This window comes from Nannobrachium achirus (genome assembly GCF_963921795.1).
Source record: "Nannobrachium achirus genome assembly, chromosome: 9".
NCBI classification, from domain to species: Eukaryota; Metazoa; Chordata; class Actinopteri; order Myctophiformes; family Myctophidae; genus Nannobrachium; species Nannobrachium achirus.
Genome location: NC_137818.1, coordinates 27,831,842 through 27,855,718, shown reverse-complemented (window position 1 = coordinate 27,855,718; position 23,877 = coordinate 27,831,842). Strand labels below are relative to the sequence as shown.

Below are 23,877 nucleotides of genomic sequence, written 5' to 3'. Positions count from 1 at the left end.
TGTCTTTGATGAAAAGATTTCCCAGAATAAGTTTACACACAACTCCTGCAGTATTTTGAAACCAGTTTTGTGATGATTGGCCCAACAGTTGTTAACTTGGGGCTATTTGTCTGCTGAGCCATGTACTTTTGAAGTTCTACTGTATAGTCAATATCTTCGAGAGATCTAGTCATCCAGAGTAGTAGTTTTTGAGGCCAATGTTCTTTCGCAAAGTTAAGCCATGCTTCATCATACAAGGTGAAAGGTAGTGAAAACAGCAGATCTACAAGCACACAACGCCTCGCGGTGCGAGGCGTTGTGTGCTTGTAGATCGGCTGTTTTCACTAGTTTAAATCATTTTTAAAATGATAAATGCAAAACGAAGGGTTTTGGACATACAAGGTTTTCATCGGACAACGACGATATAATACAGTAGTATATAATAATATATTGACACAAATTTTGACCCGAAGTTAAAAAATCTATTTCTCCCCAGAGCAAGCAGGCAGGCTCTAGGCTCTATTACTGTAGCTCATTGGTAGTCATTGTCATTGATGCACTTGCGCAGGAGACCCAGTTTCAAATACAGGGTTTCATTATTATACCCCCTTCAGGCTGATTGAGGTCATCTGTGTTGTGTCAACTTCTAATCATTGTGAAAAGTGTATGTCTCTAAAATGTACCTACCTTCTCACAGGAGATGCAAAACTGCAGCAGGAGAACAAGAACATTTTGAATAGAAATGGGGGGTTCAGACCTTTGGACTTGAACCCCTAAATAGGCAATAGCCGGAGCTTGTATTGCATCTAATCTCTACATTATGAATCTAGTCTTTTCAAATCTAATCTTATGAAAAGCAATTATAATATATTAGTATCTTGCATAATAAGAGCAAATTATCCTTAAAATTGTATTCATCGAGGAACCTATTTTTAATTATTTTGTAAACTAGGAAGGTTATAGAAACTTGCTTCACCAAAAAACAATTTAGACAAACAAATTAGAAAAAAGCATATAGAAACTCCTCATAATTATGCTCCAGTCAAAGAAAATGTTGTATTAATCTGCTTTCTTGCCTGTTGGTTGTTTTGTTTACAGATCCCACTAGAATCGTGGATCCACCCCAGGACCTGCGTGTTGTCAGTGGAACCACAGCCCAGATGAAATGCAGTGCTGATTATGACAAGACCCTGGGGACCAGCTTTCAGGTTTTATGGACTAAGGACGGCGATGACATCCCTCTAGCCTCCCCAGATCACACCAGGTGCAGTCTGCCTCACATATTCTGTCCAGTTTTTATGTAAAATAATATTATTATGAATAGAATAGTAATAATAACTAGAACTGCACTCTGTTGAGGTGCCAACTTGCGTCTCACGCTCAAGGAGGCCACGCATGGCCTACTTGTGCGCAAGCAGAGCGTGCCACAAGGTGTGCACTGCTGGCCTCATGTCCCTAATGTCTTCGCCCGTTAATGAAGACATTACCAAGAGCGCTGTTATATACCAAACTCTACTGACATCATCACCAGGAATGCTGGTCCCTCATTGGCTGTAGGTGTCACCTACATACATACATTCCCAGCCGTTTCAGCTACGGTCGTCAAAAATCCCAATCCAGCCGATTACAGTACTTGCACGCTCTGCTTGAGCAAGTAATAATACAAATTATTATACACACACACACACACACACACGCACGCACGCACGCACGCACGCACGCACGCACGCACGCACGCACGCACGCACACACATACACACACACACACACACACACACACACACACACACACATTGCACCGCTGTTCTGACTGATATGCCCATATGAAGATCTCTGTATCTGTCAGTCCTTTTCCTTTTTATGCTTTTTATTTTAACTAGCCCTTACCCGTTCAAAGATATGAGCTCCAAAATGATGTGCAGTGTGTGGGTTATGGGATGTGCACTGTGCACACAGTATATGAGGGATGGAAAGTAACTTTAACTGGTGCTTGCATGATAATATGTAGGAGCATCAATATAAGAAATACCCGTTTCGTTTAATGGCTACAGAGATACTGTCCCCCCGCCCGCCCGCCTCAACAATGTGTAAGTTGTATAATAACTTGACTGAGTGTGCTTTTATCTGTTTTCATATGTAGACACTTTGCGAATGACGTCATGCTGCAGATCATGGATGTCAACCAAAGCGACCAGGGAATATACACATGTTTTGCCAGGACTAACCTAGATGAAGACACTGCCTCAGCAGTGCTCACAGTGCTCGGTAAGAGGGGCCACTACATAATGCATGATATTCATGTCATATTGTTAACACATCCTTGGAATGGAGTACAATATATGCAATAACATTGATAATTCAAAGGCCTCCCTCTTGCTTAAATCTGTGTTGAATTTTTTGTTCAACTCCATGTTTAGATTCTCCCCAGATGTTACATCTAATTGACTGATAGCAACTTACGATATTCATATTTTGCTCTGTATTGTGTGCCTCAGATGTGCCCGATGCACCAAGGAATTTGAAGTTGTCTGAACAGCAGTGGCGCAGCGTTCGTTTGTCCTGGGCACCTGGCAGAGACCACAACAGTTCTGTAACAGGTAAAGAGCGAGAAGTATCAGTTGCACCTCTCAGAGAAGTTGAATTAGATATATTTGCTGTCGGGCCGAAACCAAAATGTTAAATTTCAGGAAAATTAGCTCAAGTGGAGTTAGGAGGTTTTGACCGAAGGGCTTTTTACTACTTTTCATTGGTTCAATATTATTTTAACCAACACACAGACGTAAAGGGTGTTCAATAGCACATATTTATGAAAAAAGAGAGGGCCAATCAGGTGGAGTTAGGAGGTTTTGTCCCAAGCACTTTTTACTACTTTCCATTGGTTCAATGTTATTTTAACCAACACTCAGATGTAAAGGGTGTTCAATAACCCTGATTTATGCCAAAAAATCGAAAACCTCAAAAATGGAGTCAAGAGGTTTTGGCCAGACTGTGACGATATGCTCAAAACAAAATAATACAACCCACATAATCTGATGTAACTTTCCCTTGTGTTGTTTAAGGTAAATACCAACGTTGAAGCCAATTTGGATGTTACAGGAAGTCATAGTGACAACATTAAAACCTTTTTCTATATTCATGTTCAAGTTCAACATGACTTTACTTTGAAATTTTCAAAAACATGAAACTTTTTGGGGGTCCCACTTGGAGAGACAGAATGCCTATTAATGGTGTGCTGGTAATAGTACTTGCTTTAATTATACTGTTTTGTTATTTTCAATGATTTATTATGGAAGGGTGGCTGAGCAGAAACTGTACAAAATATAACAGGCATATTAAACCATAGTAAACCTAAGTTGTTTTAGATATAGCGGAACGTATTGTCAGATCATTCAAATCTGTCAAACCTGTCACATTTCCTCCCTAATAAACCTATTGAATTTATAATAACTTGTGGCGAGAATATAAAATATATTTCCAAGCTCCTTTGAGTATTGCAAGTGTTGGTTAACTGTTGGTGCCTTGGTCTAATTTAATGTGTGTATATATATATATATATATATATATTCTAACTAAGTGCAAATACCATTATGATTCTCTGAAGTATCTCTTCATATTCAATTATTCTTAAGCTTCCGCCACCTGATTGCGTCTCTGAAATATCCCCTCTTAACTCTGTGAAAACGATGAGCGCTGTTTTGATGAGCGCAGATGCACGCCATTTGTAACTCTGGGCATGTATAAATGTAACCAAATGGACCCTTCCGGGTCTGTTGTTCACGCTCAAGAGTTCAATTATTTGACTGTGTGTGTGTGTGTGTGTGTGTGTGTGTGTGTGTGTGTGTGCGTGTGCGTGTGCGTGTGTGTGCGTGTGTGTGTGTGTAGACTTCGTAGTGGAGTATGAAGAGGACCAGTGGGAGCCCGGCAGGTGGAGGGAGCTGAAGACAGTGCCTGGTAACCAGGCAACAGCAGAGCTGCTCCTGCATGGACATCTCAACTACCAGTTCAGAGTCTATGCCATCAACGGCGTTGGATCGGGGCCCCCCAGCGAGCCTACAGAGAGATATACCACCATCCCTGCAGGTGGGACTCATCCCCTGTTATCATTCCCCTTTTTGTCCATTGTGGTCAGCTGTTGTGAGCGCATATAACATGTTCATGTTACTTTTTGAAATGGTTGTTGCACAATTGATATGTTATACAGTTATACATGGTTGAAGATTTGCAGCAGGGAGAAATGTCAGTGGGGTGTTAGCTTGCGAAGCCATTGGTAGTAATAGTACCAATTATTAGTTGCATGACTTAAATGAGTTAAATATTTGTCAACTCCCAGCCCAGAAGTCGAACAGGGGACTCACTGTGAGGTATCAAAGCCCATGAGCTATGCGCCCTAACCAGTTTATAGCTTATTTTATCTGAGAAATAAAACTATGTACTGAACCTTTTAATGCCATGTTAGAATTTATGATTGCCAGGAGAAAATCATTAAACATTTACAACAAATTTCTTCAAAGCTCCGGATAGGAACCCAGACAACATCAAAATCCAGGGCCATCTTCCTCATCAAATGGACATTAGCTGGGAGGTGAGGAGGAAAAATATGTTTCAACCTGATCAAAGCAATCGATCATACAGTCTAAAATAATTTATGTTACATGTCTGCACTTCCTGTTTTAGCCTCTGTTGCCAATTGAGCACAATGGCCCCGGCTTGGAGTACAAGCTGAGCTATAGGATACTGGGTATTGAAGACGACTGGAAAGAGCACCTGGTAAAAAGACACTCCTTTGTGGTGAAGAACACGCCTACGTTTGTCCCCTATGAGATAAAGATCCAGAGTAGGAACAGCCATGGTTGGGGACCAGAGCCCAAAGTTGTCACGGGCTACTCTGGGGAAGATGGTGAGTCCTGGACCTTAAACCGCAATGAGTTCTAATGCTTTAATAACATCTATAAACGTATTCACTGATCATCAACAATGAACTGAAATGCACTTTAACATTCAGCATTTCCTCTTAAGAACGCCTGTTAATTTATTTGTATGCCCAATCAAGCATAAAGTTGTGCCATGTTTGATAAGATACATTTAACCTGAATTAAAACATTCACTGTGAAGTATGTACTATAAGCTCTGTTTCCACTGTAAATCACTGACTATATTTTATATTTTGCCTGCCTACAGTTATCATTTCGCATTGTCTGTGGGAAAATGTGTCAGGTTAAGTTTGTTCTTGTTTTCTTCCTTTTCTCCCATTGAGTCACCCATGTGTACTGTTGTCGGTGTACGATATGGAGTTGTACCCTGTGCACAGTAGGTGCGCTACAGAGAGTTAACCCCTGAGTAGGTGTACTTCACGTGTATGTGTACTTCATGGAGTTAACCCATGTGTAGGAGTACTAATGTTATATATGTGCGTGTGCAGTAGTGACGTTGTTGGACACTCCTCTGAGGGAAGCAGGTGGCAGATAACCTTTGTGGTGAGGAGGGAGAACAAATCTCCACTTCTGTCTCAGAACCAGTGGGAAGTTTGACAGATTGTGACACACTGCATGCGCACTGTAGGCCTTCTGAAACATATTGTTTCTGTTTCACCGTAGCGTTGCCTGTGCCTCGCTTCTACCTCTCCCACCACTAGTAGTACCACTAGAAAGTCATGTGCAAAGGAGAGAAAGTGAGGATGTTGTTGTCTTTTTTCCTATTCCTTCATCGGCAACCTTTTCAGAATGTAACATGCTGACGGGTGATAAATGAAAGGAAAGACCTGCCTAAACAAATGGAGAAACATAACGACTTCAGACGCTTCCTTGCAGGTGGTACTGCATGATATACAGTAATGGAGCAATTAACGTCCTATTATGCTCTGTGGCAGCATGTATAACACATCTAAGTACTAATAGTGCAGTGATCCTTCCCCTTAGAGGGAGGCATCACTGCAAATCAATTCTTAATTGTGAATGATCACCATTATCCTGAAGAAACATTTCTATCCTGATGGCAGCAGTCATCTCTTCCAGGATGACATTTCTACCATCCGAAAGGTTCAGTGAATGATTTGATAATAAGTATGAAAATGTTATGAATCATTTGATATGACCTTCACAGTTACCAGAACTCAACCCAGTTGAACACATTTTAAGCACCAAATGAGGGTATATCTACGAGTCCCAGAGACAGTTTATGTTGGTTTTGCCTTTAATTTGTCACCCGTGTGCATGTGTGTGTGTGTGTGTGTGTGTGTGTGTGTGTGTGTGTGTGTGTGTGTGTGTGTGTGTGTGTGTGTGTGTGTGCGTGTGCGTGTGTGCCTGCGTGCGTGTGCCTGCGTGCGTGTGTGCGCGCGTGCGCGCGCGTGTGCATGCGCTGCGCGCATGGTGAATATGTGTGTGATTCTTGTACTAACCCCCCACCTCATCTTCAGTTCCTACTGCAGCCCCAAGTGATGTAGCAGTGGAGGCGATGAACACCACCCTTCTGAGGGTCAACTGGACTCTGGTCCCCCCAGCCACTGTACGTGGCCATTTGGGAGGCTACAAAGTAAGTTGAGTTGACGCAGCTCTTGATCAATCTTAATTCAAATGTATACTTTGTTGTATGATCATGTTGTCGCTCGACAAAAATAACCGATTATCAAGTGAAAAGCTTGAATTATTGCTAAGCAATGTGGTCGCATTTCAGCGAAACAATCAAACTTGAAATTTTATTTGTATACTGCTGCCCGGTGCCTGTCAAACAGATGAGTACTTTGGGGTGCTGGAGCAGTTGCCAGATGCACACACTTACTGACACACGTATGCAAGCATGCGCGCACACTATTTGTGGTATTTTCAAACTGTTCCCTTGCACGTCTCTTTTTTGTGTTCAATTTCAACTAGGGCTGCAGCTATTGATTATTCTTTTAACGATTATTCATATTACTTTATAATCGAATTATCTTGAAGCACTTCTTTTTTTGATAGATCAGTGAATCAACGCAAAACAATTCATTTTTTTTTTATAAATGACTACATCGATTATTCTGATAAACCACTTAAGCCCTATTTTATACTTTGCCATTGGTGTCATACAAAAATAGCGGAAAATAGACAAGTACTGTACAAGGTAATAATGTGTTGCATTGCAATGCTATTTTAGACATTTTGGGGGAAATCAATCAAATCTATTAAATTGGTTATTTCAATTAACTGTTACACCCCATACCCCACCCTCTCACCCCAACCCATGTCTCAAATCAGGTGCACTGGTTGCGGAATCGCAGTTTATTAACTCATAACAAGGTGAAGGATATACGCCAGTCCATGTCATTCCCTGGCAACAGAAGCTACGCCATGGTGCCCGGCCTCAAACCCTACACAGAGTACACGCTCTATGTCAACGTCTACAACAGGAAGGGCAATGGACCCAACAGCGACCCTGTCACCGTTCAAACACCCGAGGGAGGTGAGTGGAGAATGTTTTATACACTGTAAAATACTAACCTCGCGTCACCAGACTTTCCACCTAGGAGGAAAGCCTGTTTTTTGTTCTAAAATGGCCCATGTGATCCCTTCTAGGCATGGCCTAAACCGAAAACAACGAAGAAGAAGCAGCAGCATGGCTTTGTTTTGTTTCCCCCTGTTTGTTCCCCAATCCCTATTTAAATGCTCAAGTATTGTAGTCTTGCCAGTCGTTAGGAGCAGTGGCGGGCAGTGGGTTTTATACCCAGGCCTTGACCATGGCTGTTGCGCACGTAGCCACGATCTGCCAATATTGCACCGTACAGAGCACTGGCGGAACCAGCCCCCCCGATGCCCCCACGTGAGATTTTCACCAAGTGCAAGCAGAGAAGGCTTTGCTAGCCCTGACAGCCCACCACTGGCTAGGAGTTGGACTAAGAGATGGATATACCAAACAAACTATTCCAAAATAAGCAAAATTACGTCGCATCAATTAGGGTTTTATCGGGTAGGCCCTAAAATGATGCCCTTAAACGCAGGGAATTATGTTGGGTTAATACTGTTTACGGACCGGTAGTTCCAGCCAAAGTGCAGTCTGTCTGATGATTACAAAATGACGTAGGTTGTTTTCCGACCGGATCAGAAACCCGAAAATGCTACTGATCCCAGGCTAGTAAAATCCTGACTCAGAGGGTTTGCAAATGTATAGAGTTACAAATGGATAAATGGACATAAAATGAACTCTGGCGTCTGGTATTTTATTTTAAAATACAAAATATGGTTGGTATGACCGACTCCAGCTAGGATTAAAGTTAAGTTAAAGGTCTAAAGCTAATTCGTTAGTAATCATTGCTATAGTATAGAGTTTGTTCAGTAACCGGGATATCCACGTTGTTACAGTTTTTTTTAGAAGAAAGTCAATTTTCAGGTGGGTCACCAATTTCACTTGTATGAGTTCTCTCTCCTGACTGGATCAAATTGGAAAACCTGACGTGAAAATGTATTTTCACGTCAGGTTTTCAAGAGCTGGAGTGTTGGGGAGAGTCCTGTTATTGAACATTCTGTATGACTACTATCAAAATATAGAGCTATTTAACACTTATTTAAAAAAAGAAAAACACAACAAACCTGTCCATTGCAGCACCTCTTGCTATGCAACACCTTGGTTGATTTTTGACTGATCTTTTTTTCTTTTTTTTTTGTCCCTGAGACATGATCGATTATGTCACTTTGATGTTATATTTGAGTTATGGCCTTTAGAATGGCAGGTTGACATTTATATTGAAAACTTTTACTTTTTGACGTCATTTGACGGCACACTGTGACATGATGGATGACACAGGATTACAGGATTACATTATGTAATCTTGAGCGTGACCTTGATTGTGACCCTGACCTTTTCCATCTAAAAAAGAATTTTCTTGTCAGGGCAGCCTACTGATCATTCCCACCAAGTTTCATTAAAATCCACTGTGTTCCTAATAGTGTTCTCACTCAATTTAGTTCACAGGCAGACAGTTTAAAGATGAACAATATATAACAGGGCATTAATTTATGAAAAACATGAAGACTGAATGACATACCCTCTGGCCAATGGGATTTTCCATGGGGAGTTTATGTGGCTTCTGTGCATTGCCAGAAGGCGCTGTGTCCCATAGTGAGTAGATTTAGGAGCAAAGGGCCACAGAACAGGGCATTTATTTATGAAAAACATAAAGAGATTGGGTATACAATGTTTCTGCACAACAATGACATTGTGAAGTTCGCAACTGAATGATTGATTGACTGCTCAACAGTTCTAGCACATGACATTAAACTTAAAACGAAACCTCCAACACAGCATAGCCTGTTCATTGAAAACTAAAGCAAATGATTACACCCCTCATATTGATATGTATGTGTTTGTTTATGTGGTCAAATCATATTTCCTTCTACAGGACCAAATTAAAGTCAGTACTTTCTCTTTATCCACAGTCACGACACGCACTATACACATGCATGCCCCCCACACGTTCTCTCTCCCTCTCTGTCTCTCTGTCTCTCTGTCTCTCTCTCTCTCTCTCCCTTCAAAATACACTTCCACAAGTACACTCTACTCTCCCACAATTGAGACCAAGGATAAGAAAGTACATGAGGCCTCTAGAGTTGTTGCTGCAAGAACATACAGTAACCAATCAACTGTCTGTCTGTATCTGACTGACTGACTGACTGACTGACTGACTGACTGTCTGAATGACTGACCTTGTCTATGCCTTCAATTATCAGCACTCCTCAGACTTGGGCTTTTCTATCTATTCTCACTGAATCAATGTGGCTGTGTACTGTAAACTCTCCATTTACCCTTGAATGAAGTACAAGTTGAAAGACGACACTCAGTCTGTATCCAGTAATGCACTAAAGAGGATGTTGTTTTCACAGTTCCTGAACAAGTCCCCATCCTGACTGCATCCAATGCACAGAAAGACTCCATTTCACTTGTATGGGGCCCTCCGCTGGAAGCCAACGGCATCCTCACTGGATATCTTCTTCAATACCAAATAAGTACGCACGCACGCACGCACGCACGCACGGTCGCACGCACGCACGCACGCACGCACGCACGCAGTGTGAATGACACAGCTGGTAATGTTACATAGCCTGATTTCAGACTCTGCACTGAATCAGTCCGCTCAGAGAGTGGGCGGGTCTATGGGCTGGAGCCAGGCAATGTCATCAATGTACATTCGTGACTTCCAATTAAAAGTAATAACTTGGGTTAAAATATAGCTGTAAATAAACCCCTTAAGCACTATTTTATACTTCCCGAAAAAAGAGAAAACTATATTCAAAGATCTGCTATTTTTGCTATTACATTTTCTTTTTAGGTGTTAATTATCAATGCATTTTTCGCCGATAATGACATGCCCAAAACAGGGATGCCATGGGTTGATGTGGTTAGTAATTTAGGTAGACGTCTGTAGTGTTCCTAAGGGCCCTCCTGATGACTTCACCTTCATCTTCCAGTTTATTATCACACGATGTAAAAGAGCGGGTTAAATTCTTTTCCACCGGTCATTGAGTTGAAGACTTGAAGTGTACTTCAGTACGCAAGCATGAGTGCAGAGAACAAGATGACAACAGCTATTGTCAAACGCTGTGTTCTGAAGTTTATTTAACATGGAAATAGAATAATTTGCAGAGGTCATATACAAGATATGAGTCATGATGAGTGATGGAGGTAAGCAGAGGGATATGAATAAACATTATGTTCTAAGTCTAACACGCAGATGAGTTGTACTCCAACATTAACATGCCATATGCAAAATGGGGAACATCACAGAAACATCTCTATGCCTACGCAGCATTAAGAGTGATTAAGTAAAGTTATAAGATATTGTACAGATACTGGGGTTTGAGTCAAGCCTTACAGAAAATATGACTTTATATGCCAAGTAATGTGTTATGTTATATTATTGTATGATCGTTCAAATGAAGTGCAAACTATAAAAATGTAACTTGTGAACGTTATTTTGTAATTTGTTACTTATGTTATGCCTTAACCACAACAATGATCCTCATCTTGAGTGATACATACTGAAGTTGTATAAACCAGTACCATTTTGTACACTCTGAGTTACAAATGGATAAACTAACTCTGAGGCTTTTACTGTGCAGCACATGTTATACCAAACTGTACATTTGAATATTGAAACCCTGAAGAACTGCTTTCACATTCATAAAACATCCTCATTCATGTTTTTGTAACCCACCAAGAAATGGATAATAACGATTCCTAAGGCCATGTTTGGGTGTTTAAGCATGTACTGTACACATGCAATCCTATTTTACAACCTGCACATGCAAGGCTCTCACTTATGCACACATAATGCACGTGCTTGGTGTAGCATGTACGGTATAGGCACCGCGTGCCCACAGCTGGATCTTTCCAGATGTTGTAAAATATTTTGTGAAATTCATGCATTCCCAATGTAGCCCTGGGGTTAGAGTCTCACTCTGCTGTCTTGTGAGTGAGATGTTGTGGGTTAAGAGTAAAGCATGTCAGTGTAGCGTGGGTGGAGTGTAGGTGAGTACAAGTCTGTCAACCGCTGACAGAGGAGGCTGTGTGTGGGGGAGGAGGGTTCTGGGACACCAGAACTTACTGTCAACACCTTTGGGAGGTGATTGGAGTCACATCACATCTGCGACGAGAGTTGAGTTATTATAGTTTTGTATACTTCATTCATGCTTAACTTTTGTTTCAATTCGGTGTAGTTTCAGTTACTGTAGTTTCCAGTGTTATTGTTTACCCACTAGCATCCCTGTTCTGGGGAGAACATTCAGTGACAATAGCAGATTTACAAGCTCACAACACGTCGTAATTCTTTGAGCTTGTACCGTAGAACAGCTATTTTCCATGATTGTTTTTAGTGTAGAGAAAATCGTTGTTGTCGGGTGGAAACCTTGTATGTCCAAAACCTTCCTTTTTTGTTATTATTTTAAAAATGATTTAAAATAGTGAAAATAGCCCATCTACAAATTGTGAGGCGTTGTGTGCTATTTTCACTACTTTGTGTTTTGTATGATGAAATAGGGCTTTAATTTACGAATAAACATACTCATTTGAAACTTTCAAGGTTTCAAATGAGTCAGGCACTGCCTGACGAAATACTGGAGGAGGCCTGCAGTATAACACCCTGGGGGACTCCGGTCAACTAAATATGGGGTTAAAATGTAAAATATATTTATTGATTTTATTCAGTTTTTTCTTTCAGTATTAAACTAATACTGAAACAATACGGGACAATATTTGAGAAGTTCAGAATAGATTTTACAACACACTTTGCGAAGGCTTGTTGCGTTGAAGATTCAACGATATTATGCATATTTTCTTTTTATTGTTCGTTTTGTACTTTAATAAAGTACACAATATAGTGTTCAGTTCATTTAGAACTCTCACACCCAAGGATAGGTTTTAGTTTACCGAATAACCTTGGATGAGAGTTGCCGACTGGATAATTGGAGTGACCCTCTGACCTACACCCCTTCTCAACAGACAAAGGCGAGGTCACTCTATCAACACATGCAACAGTTACATCAGCTTCTACTTTCTGTCAGTATCTAGACTACAGTTACTATAGAGACACACATTAAATGTGTACATATAGAATTGTACACATTGCACACATCCATTACTTATTCAACGTGCCAATGAGCCAATACTCATTGCTTATTTCGGAATAGTTGAACAACATTATTTCTGATGTCTCAGAACACATTTTGCATGTAGGCACTAGGTGGCACTGTGCAATTCTGAAAGCCTCTGCATGATCCACTGTAGTCTGTGTTGCACTGTAGACCAGCGGTTTGATAGCAACCAGCATTAGGAGTCTTATCTTCTGGCCTCTTGGATGAGTCCTCTTGCAAACAAAAAGATAACACACGCTGTTCTGTTTGTACCTACACTTGACAAAATCCTTTTTGGCAGCATTTCTATTCTTCTCAGTGGAAACCTCTTTTATGCAGAGAACAGTTAGGTTAAAAGAGTGAGTGAGTGTGAGAGAGAGAGAGAGGAGGCTTTCATTACGTTTACTACAATTTTCATAGCGTCTGCTCTTTATGGGTGACATTTCTGAAGTCTTTTGTATGAAATGTGAAATGTTAAGGGAAAGACACTCCCCGCCGTGTTCACAAGCACGCACTGAGCTGAGTCTGCCCAGCTCTATAAAGCCTATTTTTCCCCTGCCCCTTCCTCTCTCTTGCTTTTTCATACCTCACATGTAAGCCCTATTCATTGATATTACTGCACTATTCAACTGTGGATGGAGCCGCGAGAGGATTATGACAACGTCTCGTGGGTTTAATGTGACCTGCTAGAGAAATATTTAATATATAATAATTAAATTAATATTACAGATAATTCCTAATATGAATTTGGCAAAGTCCACATCACACCATGTTGTTGTAAAAAAAGCTGCCTTTGTTGTGGAATTACTGTAGAATTGGAGTTCTCAGATACTTCTCACCTGCATGGAACACTATGTGCTACGCCATGAAACAAATAACACCTCATTATAACCAGTTCTGTGATTTGACGCAATTGGTATTACACGTATTCTGCCACCTTGTACTAACCACGGCCTTTGCAATGACACCTCCAGGGATGGAATGCTTAAAAGAAAGAAAGAAAGAAAGACAGAAAGAAAGAAAGGAAAGAAAGAAAGAAAGAAAGAAAGAAAGAAAGAAAGAAAGAAAGAAAGAAAGAAAGAAAGAAAGAAAGGAAAGAAAGAAAGAAAGAAAGAAAGAAAGAAAGAAAGAAAGAAAGAAAGAGTTGCTTTGAGCAGACTGCTCTCATGCTGGGATAGATAATGCAATGTGGTGTGTTGCATTACGCAGGATGTTGTTTTTTATTTCCTCCATCCATGCCTCTTTTCCTTCTTGTTTCACCTCACTCTTCTCTCCCCTTTTCCCATCCTTTCAATTTCTCCTCCTCATCTCTCTTCCCTTGGTTCTTCATCATCATATTCTTCCCCTCCCTTCTTCCTCTTCTTCCTTTTCCTCTTCCTCCTCTTCTTCTTCTTGCTCCTGACTCACCTCCTGCTCTTGATCTTTTGCCCTTCCTCTTCCTTTGGGACTCTGTCGCTCATTCTGCTTGCTTATAATGGCGTCCTCCTCCACTTACCTGTCACGATTAGGTGTCCATGGCATTCATGCGCTGCGCGAGCAGCATGACATCTCAACACCTACGTACCTCTATTCCTCCACTGTCGGTCGGCATGTTCACTTGCCATTAACATGCCACCAATGACGGGAAGAAAGAAATTCTCACCCTGCACCTCCGGTCCTTATTATCACAAGCAGTATTGTATTGGCCATGTCAAACTTCTGTAGAGTTATATATATCTCACGACATACTACACTGACTACAACAGTGAGGAAAAGCATCTTTGCACTCACACTTCAAGGAACAATCAGCCTTTGTCTCCATATTAGTCCTCACTAATGCTCATTATGGGACAGTGCCATTTCTGTCTACACGCTCTGTTAGAGGTGCACTGTCGATCTTTTGAACAGGTAATTTCAAACAAGATTTTTGATTTTATTTATTTATATACCGTAGATGCAAGAACGGTGGTTTCTATTTCAGCATGCTTACTTTCCAGGAAGAGAAAGGCTGTAGTTTCTAATTAGCTTGGAATTCAAACCGATGATGTTTTTTGATTGATAATTTATTTTATTCGACAAAAATGGAGAACAGTACGTATAGTCAATACAATTGAAATGTAGTAAAGTACAAGTACAGTTAAACCCCCTGCCTAAAAGGAACATCCCAAATAAGACCTTTTACGGTCTTTTTTACGTTGGAAGCCCTCAGTATTAAATTCATGGACAATTACATTAAAATGACAATTAATATGTCATTGGTTGGCAGGTTTCTGAACTGTTCACAGCCCACCTCTAAGCGAGTCGATTGTACATTTATCAGCATTAGGGAAGACCAATTACACGAAGATAAGGTTGAAAAGTGTTCCTTTAATGAGCATGCCAGACTTGCCGGTGAGACTTGACGTACATTACTTTGAGACCGTAGAGTAGCCTTGCCTAGCACTGCTTTGTGATGTTTTCTTTCCCAGAATGAAGCCCTCCATCTATCACCTGTCATGACATGTGTCCACCATATTGATTGTCTGCGTGACATGACCTCTCTCCATCTTCCTCCACTCTCCTCGGCCTTCAGGACACTTTCCTGCCGTTAGTGCTGTACTCCAAGTCACTGTCTGGTTCCCAAACACTGGGTTGGGATGCATTTTTGGGTCGTGGACACATTTACATGGGTCTCTTAATTTTTGGTTTCCTACTTTTTGTTTTTAATTAATAGTATTTCAAAACATTTTCAAGAAACATTCCCAAAAAAGCAAACATTTTCATGAATTCAATGATTCTTCTAAGTAATTTCAGGAATAAATAAAAGAAAATCTAAGACATTTGCCCCCATTTTTGGGCCAAAAACGGGTTAAGTGAGATCAGTGGGGCTCCTTCTGGTGTCGTGCCTGTGTGTCTTTTATGCCATTTACTGTAATCAGTGAATCAGAATCCCTGCTGTAGTCTAACACCAAGGATATACGAATATGGATCTTTTTTCTAAACACACATTTCTTTGTGTGATTGCATGGGCTTGCAGCCACCCGCAAATGGAGATTACGACCACTAAACAGGATCTTTTTGAAAACGGGTAAATAAGTGAAGATTTACCAAAATATCCGGTTCAGTGTATCTGTGTGGACTGGAAAAACAGCCGCTGTGTAAACGATGACGTTGAGTGCGTGCGTGAGTGCATAGCTCCATGCATGTGTGAAAGAGAGAGTCACAACACACACACACACACACACACACACACACGCACACGCACACGCGCGCGCGCACACACACACACACGCTCATCACACTGACACACACACACAGACACACACACGCTCACACACTGACCACACGCACAACCAAGCATGCTTGTTCTTCTATGGTATTACTAGCCTGGGATTGCTTCCAATGTGAGTTTAGAAAAATATCCATACTAGTGTAGCCAGGGCAGTAACATGGGCCAAAAAAGATGAACGCCTCCACCTCCTGCTCTCTCCCTCGCGCCTCTATGCCACTGACCTGCGTGGCATCACCCTCCCCTGATCCATATCAACTCTCATTCCAGCGTGCCACCGCGTTGCTCCGAGCTAAACTGACATGACATCTTTTACTCCCTTGCTCCATACAGTAGTTAATGAGACCTCCAAGGAGGTGGGCGATCCCCGAGAGGTGAACATCAGCGGGGCCGATACCACCCAGTGGCTGCTGCAGGGCCTCGGGGAGGGCAGCCTCTACCGCTTCCACCTCAGCGCCTGCACCGGGGCGGGCTGCGGACCCCCACGGGTACAAGAGGGCAGCACCGAGGGCAACCCACGTAAGTGGAAGACACGTGGGGTAACCACAACCTTTGGGTTGTGGCTTGTGTGGTGTGTGTGTGTGTGGGGGGGGGGGGGGCTAATTACTTTATGGAAAGTGTTGATTTGAGTTTGCAATTGGAATGAAACCTTTAATTGTGTTTTAGCATTGGACATTGGAAAGCAAGCCTTTTGGCACACCTACACCTGTGTGGACATTTAACATTGGAAAATATAAAGTTACATTTCTGTTAGCCTTTTAGGCTTTGTAGACAGATATTAGGGCAGATGAGACAAAGAAATTACAAAGAAATTACTTGCAATGACCGGCGCCAATAATCCACAATAAATAATCTACCTTGGCAAACATATAGGCCATATTTAATAATTTTATACTTGTACTGTATAATATTTTTCAACATAGAAAGTAAACAATTATGACAAGATAATTGCGATTATCTCAAATAATTGGGATTAGGTAGTTATGTAATAATTGTGACAGGCCTATTTGCGGTATTAGATGTGGCCTGGCTTTATTGCAGGTATTAATATTTGAGTAGTAATTCATACTACAGTAAGTAGACTTGCGTTAATGATTTACAATACACAACACATGGAATGTAGTGATTGATTGTCATGGTTGTAGATCAACTATGCAGTTGGCATGAAAACATCTATAAAGATTTTTTCCCCTACTGCGAAACAAAACATTTAACAGCACAGATTCCTTCATCGATTGAGGAAGTGAAGACCCATCTCGTGAGCATCTTAATAAAATCTATGCCTTGAGTCCTTTATATTTCCTCTGGGAAACTCTACATCTTGTAGATGGTTCTTGTATGGCCATTAAAACTATTGTTAGTGAACGTGGTTGAGTACAAGGCTTGGTGTAGAGATAAAATGGACCTATTATGAAGCTATGCCTGCGAGGCATGTAGTCACAATGCTGCCTATTGGATTTATCGCAGCCATGAATCCAAATAACAGGCAACTGGAACGCCATGGGTATGGAGACATTAATGTGGACTGATGGAGTGACAATGGAAGAAGAAAAGCTAAATGCATATGCAGGTCACAGGTTCAGATCAGCCGGAAGATAGAGATGGCGGTGTAAAAAGTGGTGCTACTTTTAGATGTTAAGCACTTTCAAGCTACTATAGCATCCCTATTTTGAGCATGTCATTACGGGAGAAATGTTCAGAAATGTCAAAACGTATTTTTAGTGAATATAGAACAAGCTGCAGCACGTCGCAGTGTGGCCCGTTGTGAGCTTATAGATTGGCAATCTTTGCTGTTAGTGTATGACTTACAATAATAAGTAGTTAATTGAAAGGGCTAAGTGGTTAATTGAATGTAATTCATTCAGCCTTTCAAAGCTCAGGTAATTTGGAATGTTGATGCTTCATCAGCCTAACTTCTAAGTTAGATTGATAAATAATGATTCCATTGGCTCTATTGGAAATTGGCTTTGACAAATTCCTCTGACTGAAAGGCAATGACAAATGCCTGCCATAGGTTTGTCAGCAGACAGTAAACTGTGTGCGTGTCCAGGGTGTGCGCGCATGCTTGGATAGATAGTAAAGCAAAGGCAGCGGGTGTGGAGTGAGGAGACAGAGACAGAAAAAGAGAGAGAGAGAAAGGGAACATCAGTTAGAGAGAGAGAGGGAGAAGGGAAAAAACTAGCAACAGCCATGGCAGAACAATGTGCCAGGCACAGAAAAACCATCTATTTTTCTCCAGCAGGTCTCAGGAGATAACAAAGCAGCGGAGATAAAGCGCGCTGCAAACTAGACAAAAAAGCATAAAGGAACATATCCCGCCAAAAAGTCACACAGAAAAATAACCAGCTCCTCCAGAGATTAAATTATTGACTCTCTTCAGCGTTCAACGCTGTGAACACCCAAGTTGTTACTCCCAACTTATTTCTTAATGGCTTAAACTGTATGAAAAAGGCCAATTTAAGCCAACGCCATTAATAAACAATTAATCATTATGAATAATTGTTTACGCATGCATCCCTATATGTGGCAGCATGGCTGATGATGTCAGGTGTGTGTGTGTGTGTGTGTGTGTGTATGTGTGTGTGTGTGTGTGTGTGTGTGTTCGTGCGTGCGTGCGTGCGTGTGTGCGTGCGTGCGTGCGTGCGTGCGTGCGTGCGTGCGTGCGTGCGTGCGTGCGTGTGCATGTGTGCATTGCAGTAGGCTTTCCTTATATCTGTAATCTTCTGCTTTATTTCAATTCCTTTTTTTCCCCTTGCAAATCTGTCCCCAACTCCAGCAATATGTATCACCACACTTAAAGCAGCCCTTAGAACCTGAAAGCACACAACTATAGAGGTAGTGATACTAGTACTATACTGGTCTATAATTGTTGTAACTGTGCCATTGTAGTACAATAGGTCCCATTATGCAGAGTTAGGGAAATGCTTGTATTCATTTATAATTATTCCTCGATATTCCTGGATTCATTCATATTGGCCACAGCGTAAGAGGATGTTTTGGTTACAACACACCACCTGCGCAGTCAGAGTTGTTGTTGGTCTAACAGCATCACTTTCAGTGCTAACAAGGTCAAAACAAAGCAGATGGTCAGTAGTAGTGAGATTTTGCAAACACAGAGCAGACAATAGTGAGTCCAACATCGTAGGCTCGTTCATTTAGGTCCAGCGCACGCTCACACACACACACACACACACACACACACACACACACACACGCGCTCGCTCACACACACACACACACACACACACACACACAAACACACACACACACACGCATGCATACCGTAGTAGATGAGAGCCATGCCATCTTATCTCCATGCATCCGTTCCAAAGACTCAGAGAACAATTGGATTCCAGACGCGTGGCTCAATCTATTTCTGATTTCCACGCGTGGTGGGTGTCATAAAATACCAGATTTAGTTTAGAAGAAGGGAAGCTTGGATGTGACTCCCACCCACCATATTTTTTATCTATCTACTATCCTCTGCGTAATCCAAATCCAACTTCACTCAATTAAGGCTCGGCCCTGGCGCTGGCTTTTGAACTGTCTTCTTGAAGGGTGTCTGCAAGCTGCGCTCTTCTCTTGGGCTGCGGGGAGATCCTATTTGCCTGTGCTAATCCTCTTTTCTTGCCATTTCCCACTCCCTTTTCCCCCTCTCTGCCTGTCTGTCTTTCCTGTCCTCGCTCCTCCCTCCTTCCCCTTTCTTCTTTCTTTATCAGTTCCGGCCCTGTTGAACATAAGCTCTTATGTGAGTGACACCTTTGCCAAAATCAGCTGGGCTGCCAGAGAGGAGCAACAAGATTCACAGCTTTATGTGGCTTATATGAATAACCGTAAGCTACTTCACCCTTCCCCTGCCTTGCTTAGCATTGATAAGAATTTAAAAAGTGGTGGCATCATGCTTAAGTGCCGGTGGGAAGGTTTTATGATAATGTTGAAATTCATGATAAACCCACATAGACATAAAAGTCTGAATGGATATTTCCATCATAGTTACGGTTGCTCCACATTTAAATGTCAGTCTGTAGAAATGTAAACAACATCCGTAGCGACAAACAGGGACACAATTTACATTTATGTCACAATTTACAAAGTAGGCCAACGTTTTAAGCTTCTCTGTTAGCATGGATTTTAACATTCAAGGTGCACGTCCTCTTGTGCTGTGCTGTATAGGCGAGGGTAACTGGAGGATTTCAGAAGCTGTAAACACTTCACAAAGTTTCCACATCATTGACGGGCTTGAACCTGGATCGGTGTACACAGTTCGCCTCATGGCCAAGGGGTTGCTCACTAACACTAGCATTTTTGAAGATGTTATCCAGACCAAAGTCAAAGGTGAGAGGAGAGCACGCCGTTGTGGTCATTAGTGTGGTAGTAATCCATCAACGTCTGCCTCCCACTGCAGTACTAGTACAGTACTATTGATGAACTGTCAATGTCTACCATCTGTGCTTTTGTTTGTGTTTCTTCCATCGTCTATGTTTGCTTCTTTACCATCCGACCATTTGAAGACAGGATTTGAAGAAATACTAATAACATGGGACTAACATTTAAATCCTGATTCTTGTGATGATCCGTTTTCTGTCAAAGATGAATTTACTGTACTGTATATGAGTGCTTTGGGGTAAAATCTCAAACTGAGTCTGGTTATGTGATTCATAGGTGTGGCCGGTTTGCAAAGCAGTTTATCGACTCAGGGCTGGTTCATCGGAACCATGTGCACTGTGGTGCTCCTCACCCTCCTCGTGCTCATCGCCTGCTTCGTGCGGAGAAACAAAGGTGGTAAATACGCAGGTACGCCACCGCCAACCCAGCGACCAGACATGTCTTCCATCGATCAAGGTCAGTCAGCTTTTGACCAGGGTTGGGACGCCTCCATATACCATTTCACCGCAGAAAGTGAACCACTGTTCAGTTCATGAATTGTAGATGTAGGTCCATATGGATTTTAGATGGAGATAATCACAGTGTGGTCCAGTCGTGACCATGCTGAGGTGCAATATGCATAGTGCATTGATTAACGTATGATCAATTGACTGTGGCGTATTCATGACACTTTGGTTCACTTCCAGAATGAGTGAAACTGGGATGGACCCCAACCCAGCACAAGCAGCACCCGCTTGGAAATGCACTGTGCATGCATATGTGGAATGCGCCTGCATGCCAACCCGTCATACCCAAATTAATTTGCCCAAAATTCACTGTCACGACCTATACATTTTGGCCTAGTTTTACTCCTCGTGACTCTCATTACTCTCTGTGGCCCTTCTGTGTTCCGCTCTGTTCCTCTGATTACATGGCTTGTCAAGCCAGACGAGCAGGAATCAGATGGCTTTGTTCCACACACCTCTCTGTCCCTCATGTGCATGGGGCGCTGGTTCCCCCCCCCTGCATCGCCCTGGTGTGCACGGGGCCCTGGTGCCTTTGTGCTCGCTACCTCGTATCAGAGCCTGTCTCAGGGCTCACAAAGGTGCCTAGCTTCCTCGTGTCTCCTCACTTGCTTTTCTTTCTCTTGCACTGCTCCTTTCTTCTCATCCCCGCCGCTTCACTTCTTCGCCTGCAGTAGCTTTTGACATGAAGCACTGAATATTTCATCAGCCCCTTCTGAGAACCCCGCCCTCCCCCCTCCCTGCCCATCCGACGCTTTTCATGAAACCCCTCTTTTGTCTCCCACGCAAGCCAACTGTTATTTTATTTAAAGCATATTTACACAAGGAGCTGTTGGGTAGCACTTTGTGCAGACAAACAAAAGGGAGGCCTACACTATGGACAAGCTCAGATGTTAGTGTTTGTTAAGTAGAGTTCAGATACTATTATGGCTGCAACTTTTGGTTTCAACTGTGACACACACAAACACAGAGGTGCCGTAAAAGTTTTAATCTAATGTTTACCACACACCCACTCAGAATAAGACTCGCTTTTGTTCTGATTTTCCAAAGGAAACACCTGTTTCAGTGAGGAAGTAGAACACAACATTTTGATTTAGCTCCTTAGAGGGAGATGCTGTAATAGTTCTACCAGCGACAGCAATACAGATCCTAAGGAATAAAGGGTGTATGACTCTGGTATAGGGGGTGAAAGTGATTTTTTTCTTCTTTTTAAAAAGTTAAAGCTCTATCCTGATAGTAATATTGCTATAGTATAGAGTGTTTGTTCATTGACAGGGGCCTCCCTCCCTCCCGAAAATGTATTTCCTGAAGATCATTAATCAGCTTCAATTCGGTTATTTATTCATTTTTGTCATCACTTCCAAGTTCACTTTTTAAAATAAATCCTGTATCCTGTATGAGTTCTCTCTTTTGATATGATAAAATTGGTATCCGAACTTGAACACGACACAGCACGTTGTGAGCTTTTTTCACCATGCGTAAACTTGCAGGATGTGGGACGTTTTGAAACTTTTGTATTCACAATAAAAGCTTATCAGCTTTATGACAAGACACAAGCAACGTGGGAAAGGATTAGGTGGCATTTCACATTGCAAAGGGGTGCAGGAAGAGTGGGCACCTCAATGTTAAATTGGATTAAATAATTGCTGTGTGGTTCTATATGAGCTGTGTCAATAATTTTGACAAATAACTTGCAGCAATGTATTGAATTTTATATATATATCCACCTCTTTCTGCGGGAATTTACTGGAGAATGTTTTGCACCACACTGCACCACACTTCCGGTTAACAGCAGACATACAAGCTCGCGTCGCGTCGCAGATGCAGCCGTTGTGAGCTTGTAGATCACACTCGGCTGCGGCGCCGGAAGCTCCGTCCAATTTCTGCGCAATGCACGATGGGATGTTGGAAACTTGTGGATATATATATATATACTATAAACTAGTTCATTTTTGGAAACATGAACTTTAGTTAAAAATGATGAACTATAGACTGAACTAGTTCATTTTAAAATGTGTGAACTGAACTTTGAACTAGTTCATGTAGAAAGTGAACTTTCCCAACACTGCCTATAGCAATGATTATCATAGAGGTAATTAACGCTTATTATCACTTTTACCCCCATTAATGTTCATCCATGGGGGTTAAAAGTTCATGGAGATTGTTATGTTTGGGTCACATTCAAGTCAATCATTTGAGTCATCATCACATTTTTGGATCAGGAATGCGACAAAATCAAGGAAATCTCTATGAATTCAAGGCTTCATGGGGTGTGTAATTGATAGAAAATAATCATTTTTTGGTTGAATTACTCCTTTAAGATTTTTCATATAATAGATAATAATAATTTATCTATAATAATTTCAAATAGGACTTTAGAAAAGATTTCCAAATGTACACTAATGGTAAAATTACTAATATATCTAAAAAATGTCTACTTTGAAGATCGTACAAAGTAAGAGTAGGTGGCTGTTCGTTATAATGATCATTTGAAGCGGAAATGTTAATTGCGACCGTAGGTCGCAGTAACAGTTTAGTATGTGAACGGTCACAGCTTGTCCGTATGTGTGTATCTCTGTCTATCTGTCACGCCTGACACTATGATTCTATGGGTTTGTTGCTCTGACATCATGCTCTGACGTCACTGTGATGTCAGGGGAACCACTCTTAACAGAATGGGTTTGCCGCTCTGACATCACACTCTGGTTCACTGTGATGTCACACTAACAGAATCCCTTTTATGCCCATATATGGAGTTCGCTGATGTCGTCAATATCAAGCCCATATCTAACAGGACTTCATATGGGAATGCCCATATATGGAGTCCACATCGGCCACAGACAGGGATTTCCATGTATATGGGCATAAAAGGGTATGATGTCAGATGCCATAGGGAGAGGTCGCATATGAGTTGTCTTCTTATAGTAATTGGTGTCCATGTGGCACGACAAAGTAATATAACAATTGTGCGTTGAAGTACTGGCACTTTAATACCTGTGTACGCTCTATCTCCTCTGCAGTGAAGGAGAAGGAGGACCTGCACCCTGACCAGGAGTCTCAGGCTATGAATGATGACACCTTCTGTGAATACAGGTGAGACATTCTGTACCCTTGCTCCTCAAGGACAAGCTGGCACGCCAAAGTGTGATAGAAATCACATCGTAGGGTTTGG

General features: G+C 41.7%; 1 protein-coding gene across 3 annotated transcripts in view; it reads left to right on the top strand.

Moving 5' to 3' along the window:
• LOC308291392 (neural cell adhesion molecule L1-like protein) overlaps positions 1-23,877 on the top strand; it is a 59,427-nt gene that overhangs the window by 25,358 nt on the left and 10,192 nt on the right. For 2 of the 3 annotated variants that reach the window (XM_080733395.1, XM_080733397.1), the window contains exons 12-23: positions 1,078-1,243; positions 2,120-2,244; positions 2,475-2,576; positions 3,862-4,059; positions 4,491-4,561; positions 4,654-4,876; positions 6,392-6,507; positions 7,206-7,410; positions 9,825-9,947; positions 16,150-16,335; positions 20,479-20,658; positions 23,726-23,798. In XM_080733395.1, coding sequence (XP_080589521.1) covers positions 1,078-1,243; positions 2,120-2,244; positions 2,475-2,576; positions 3,862-4,059; positions 4,491-4,561; positions 4,654-4,876; positions 6,392-6,507; positions 7,206-7,410; positions 9,825-9,947; positions 16,150-16,335; positions 20,479-20,658; positions 23,726-23,798 — 1,768 coding nt within the window. The remainder of the gene's footprint in view (positions 1-1,077; positions 1,244-2,119; positions 2,245-2,474; positions 2,577-3,861; positions 4,060-4,490; positions 4,562-4,653; positions 4,877-6,391; positions 6,508-7,205; positions 7,411-9,824; positions 9,948-16,149; positions 16,336-20,478; positions 20,659-23,725; positions 23,799-23,877) is intronic. The other variant, XM_080733396.1, reaches the window with a different exon arrangement.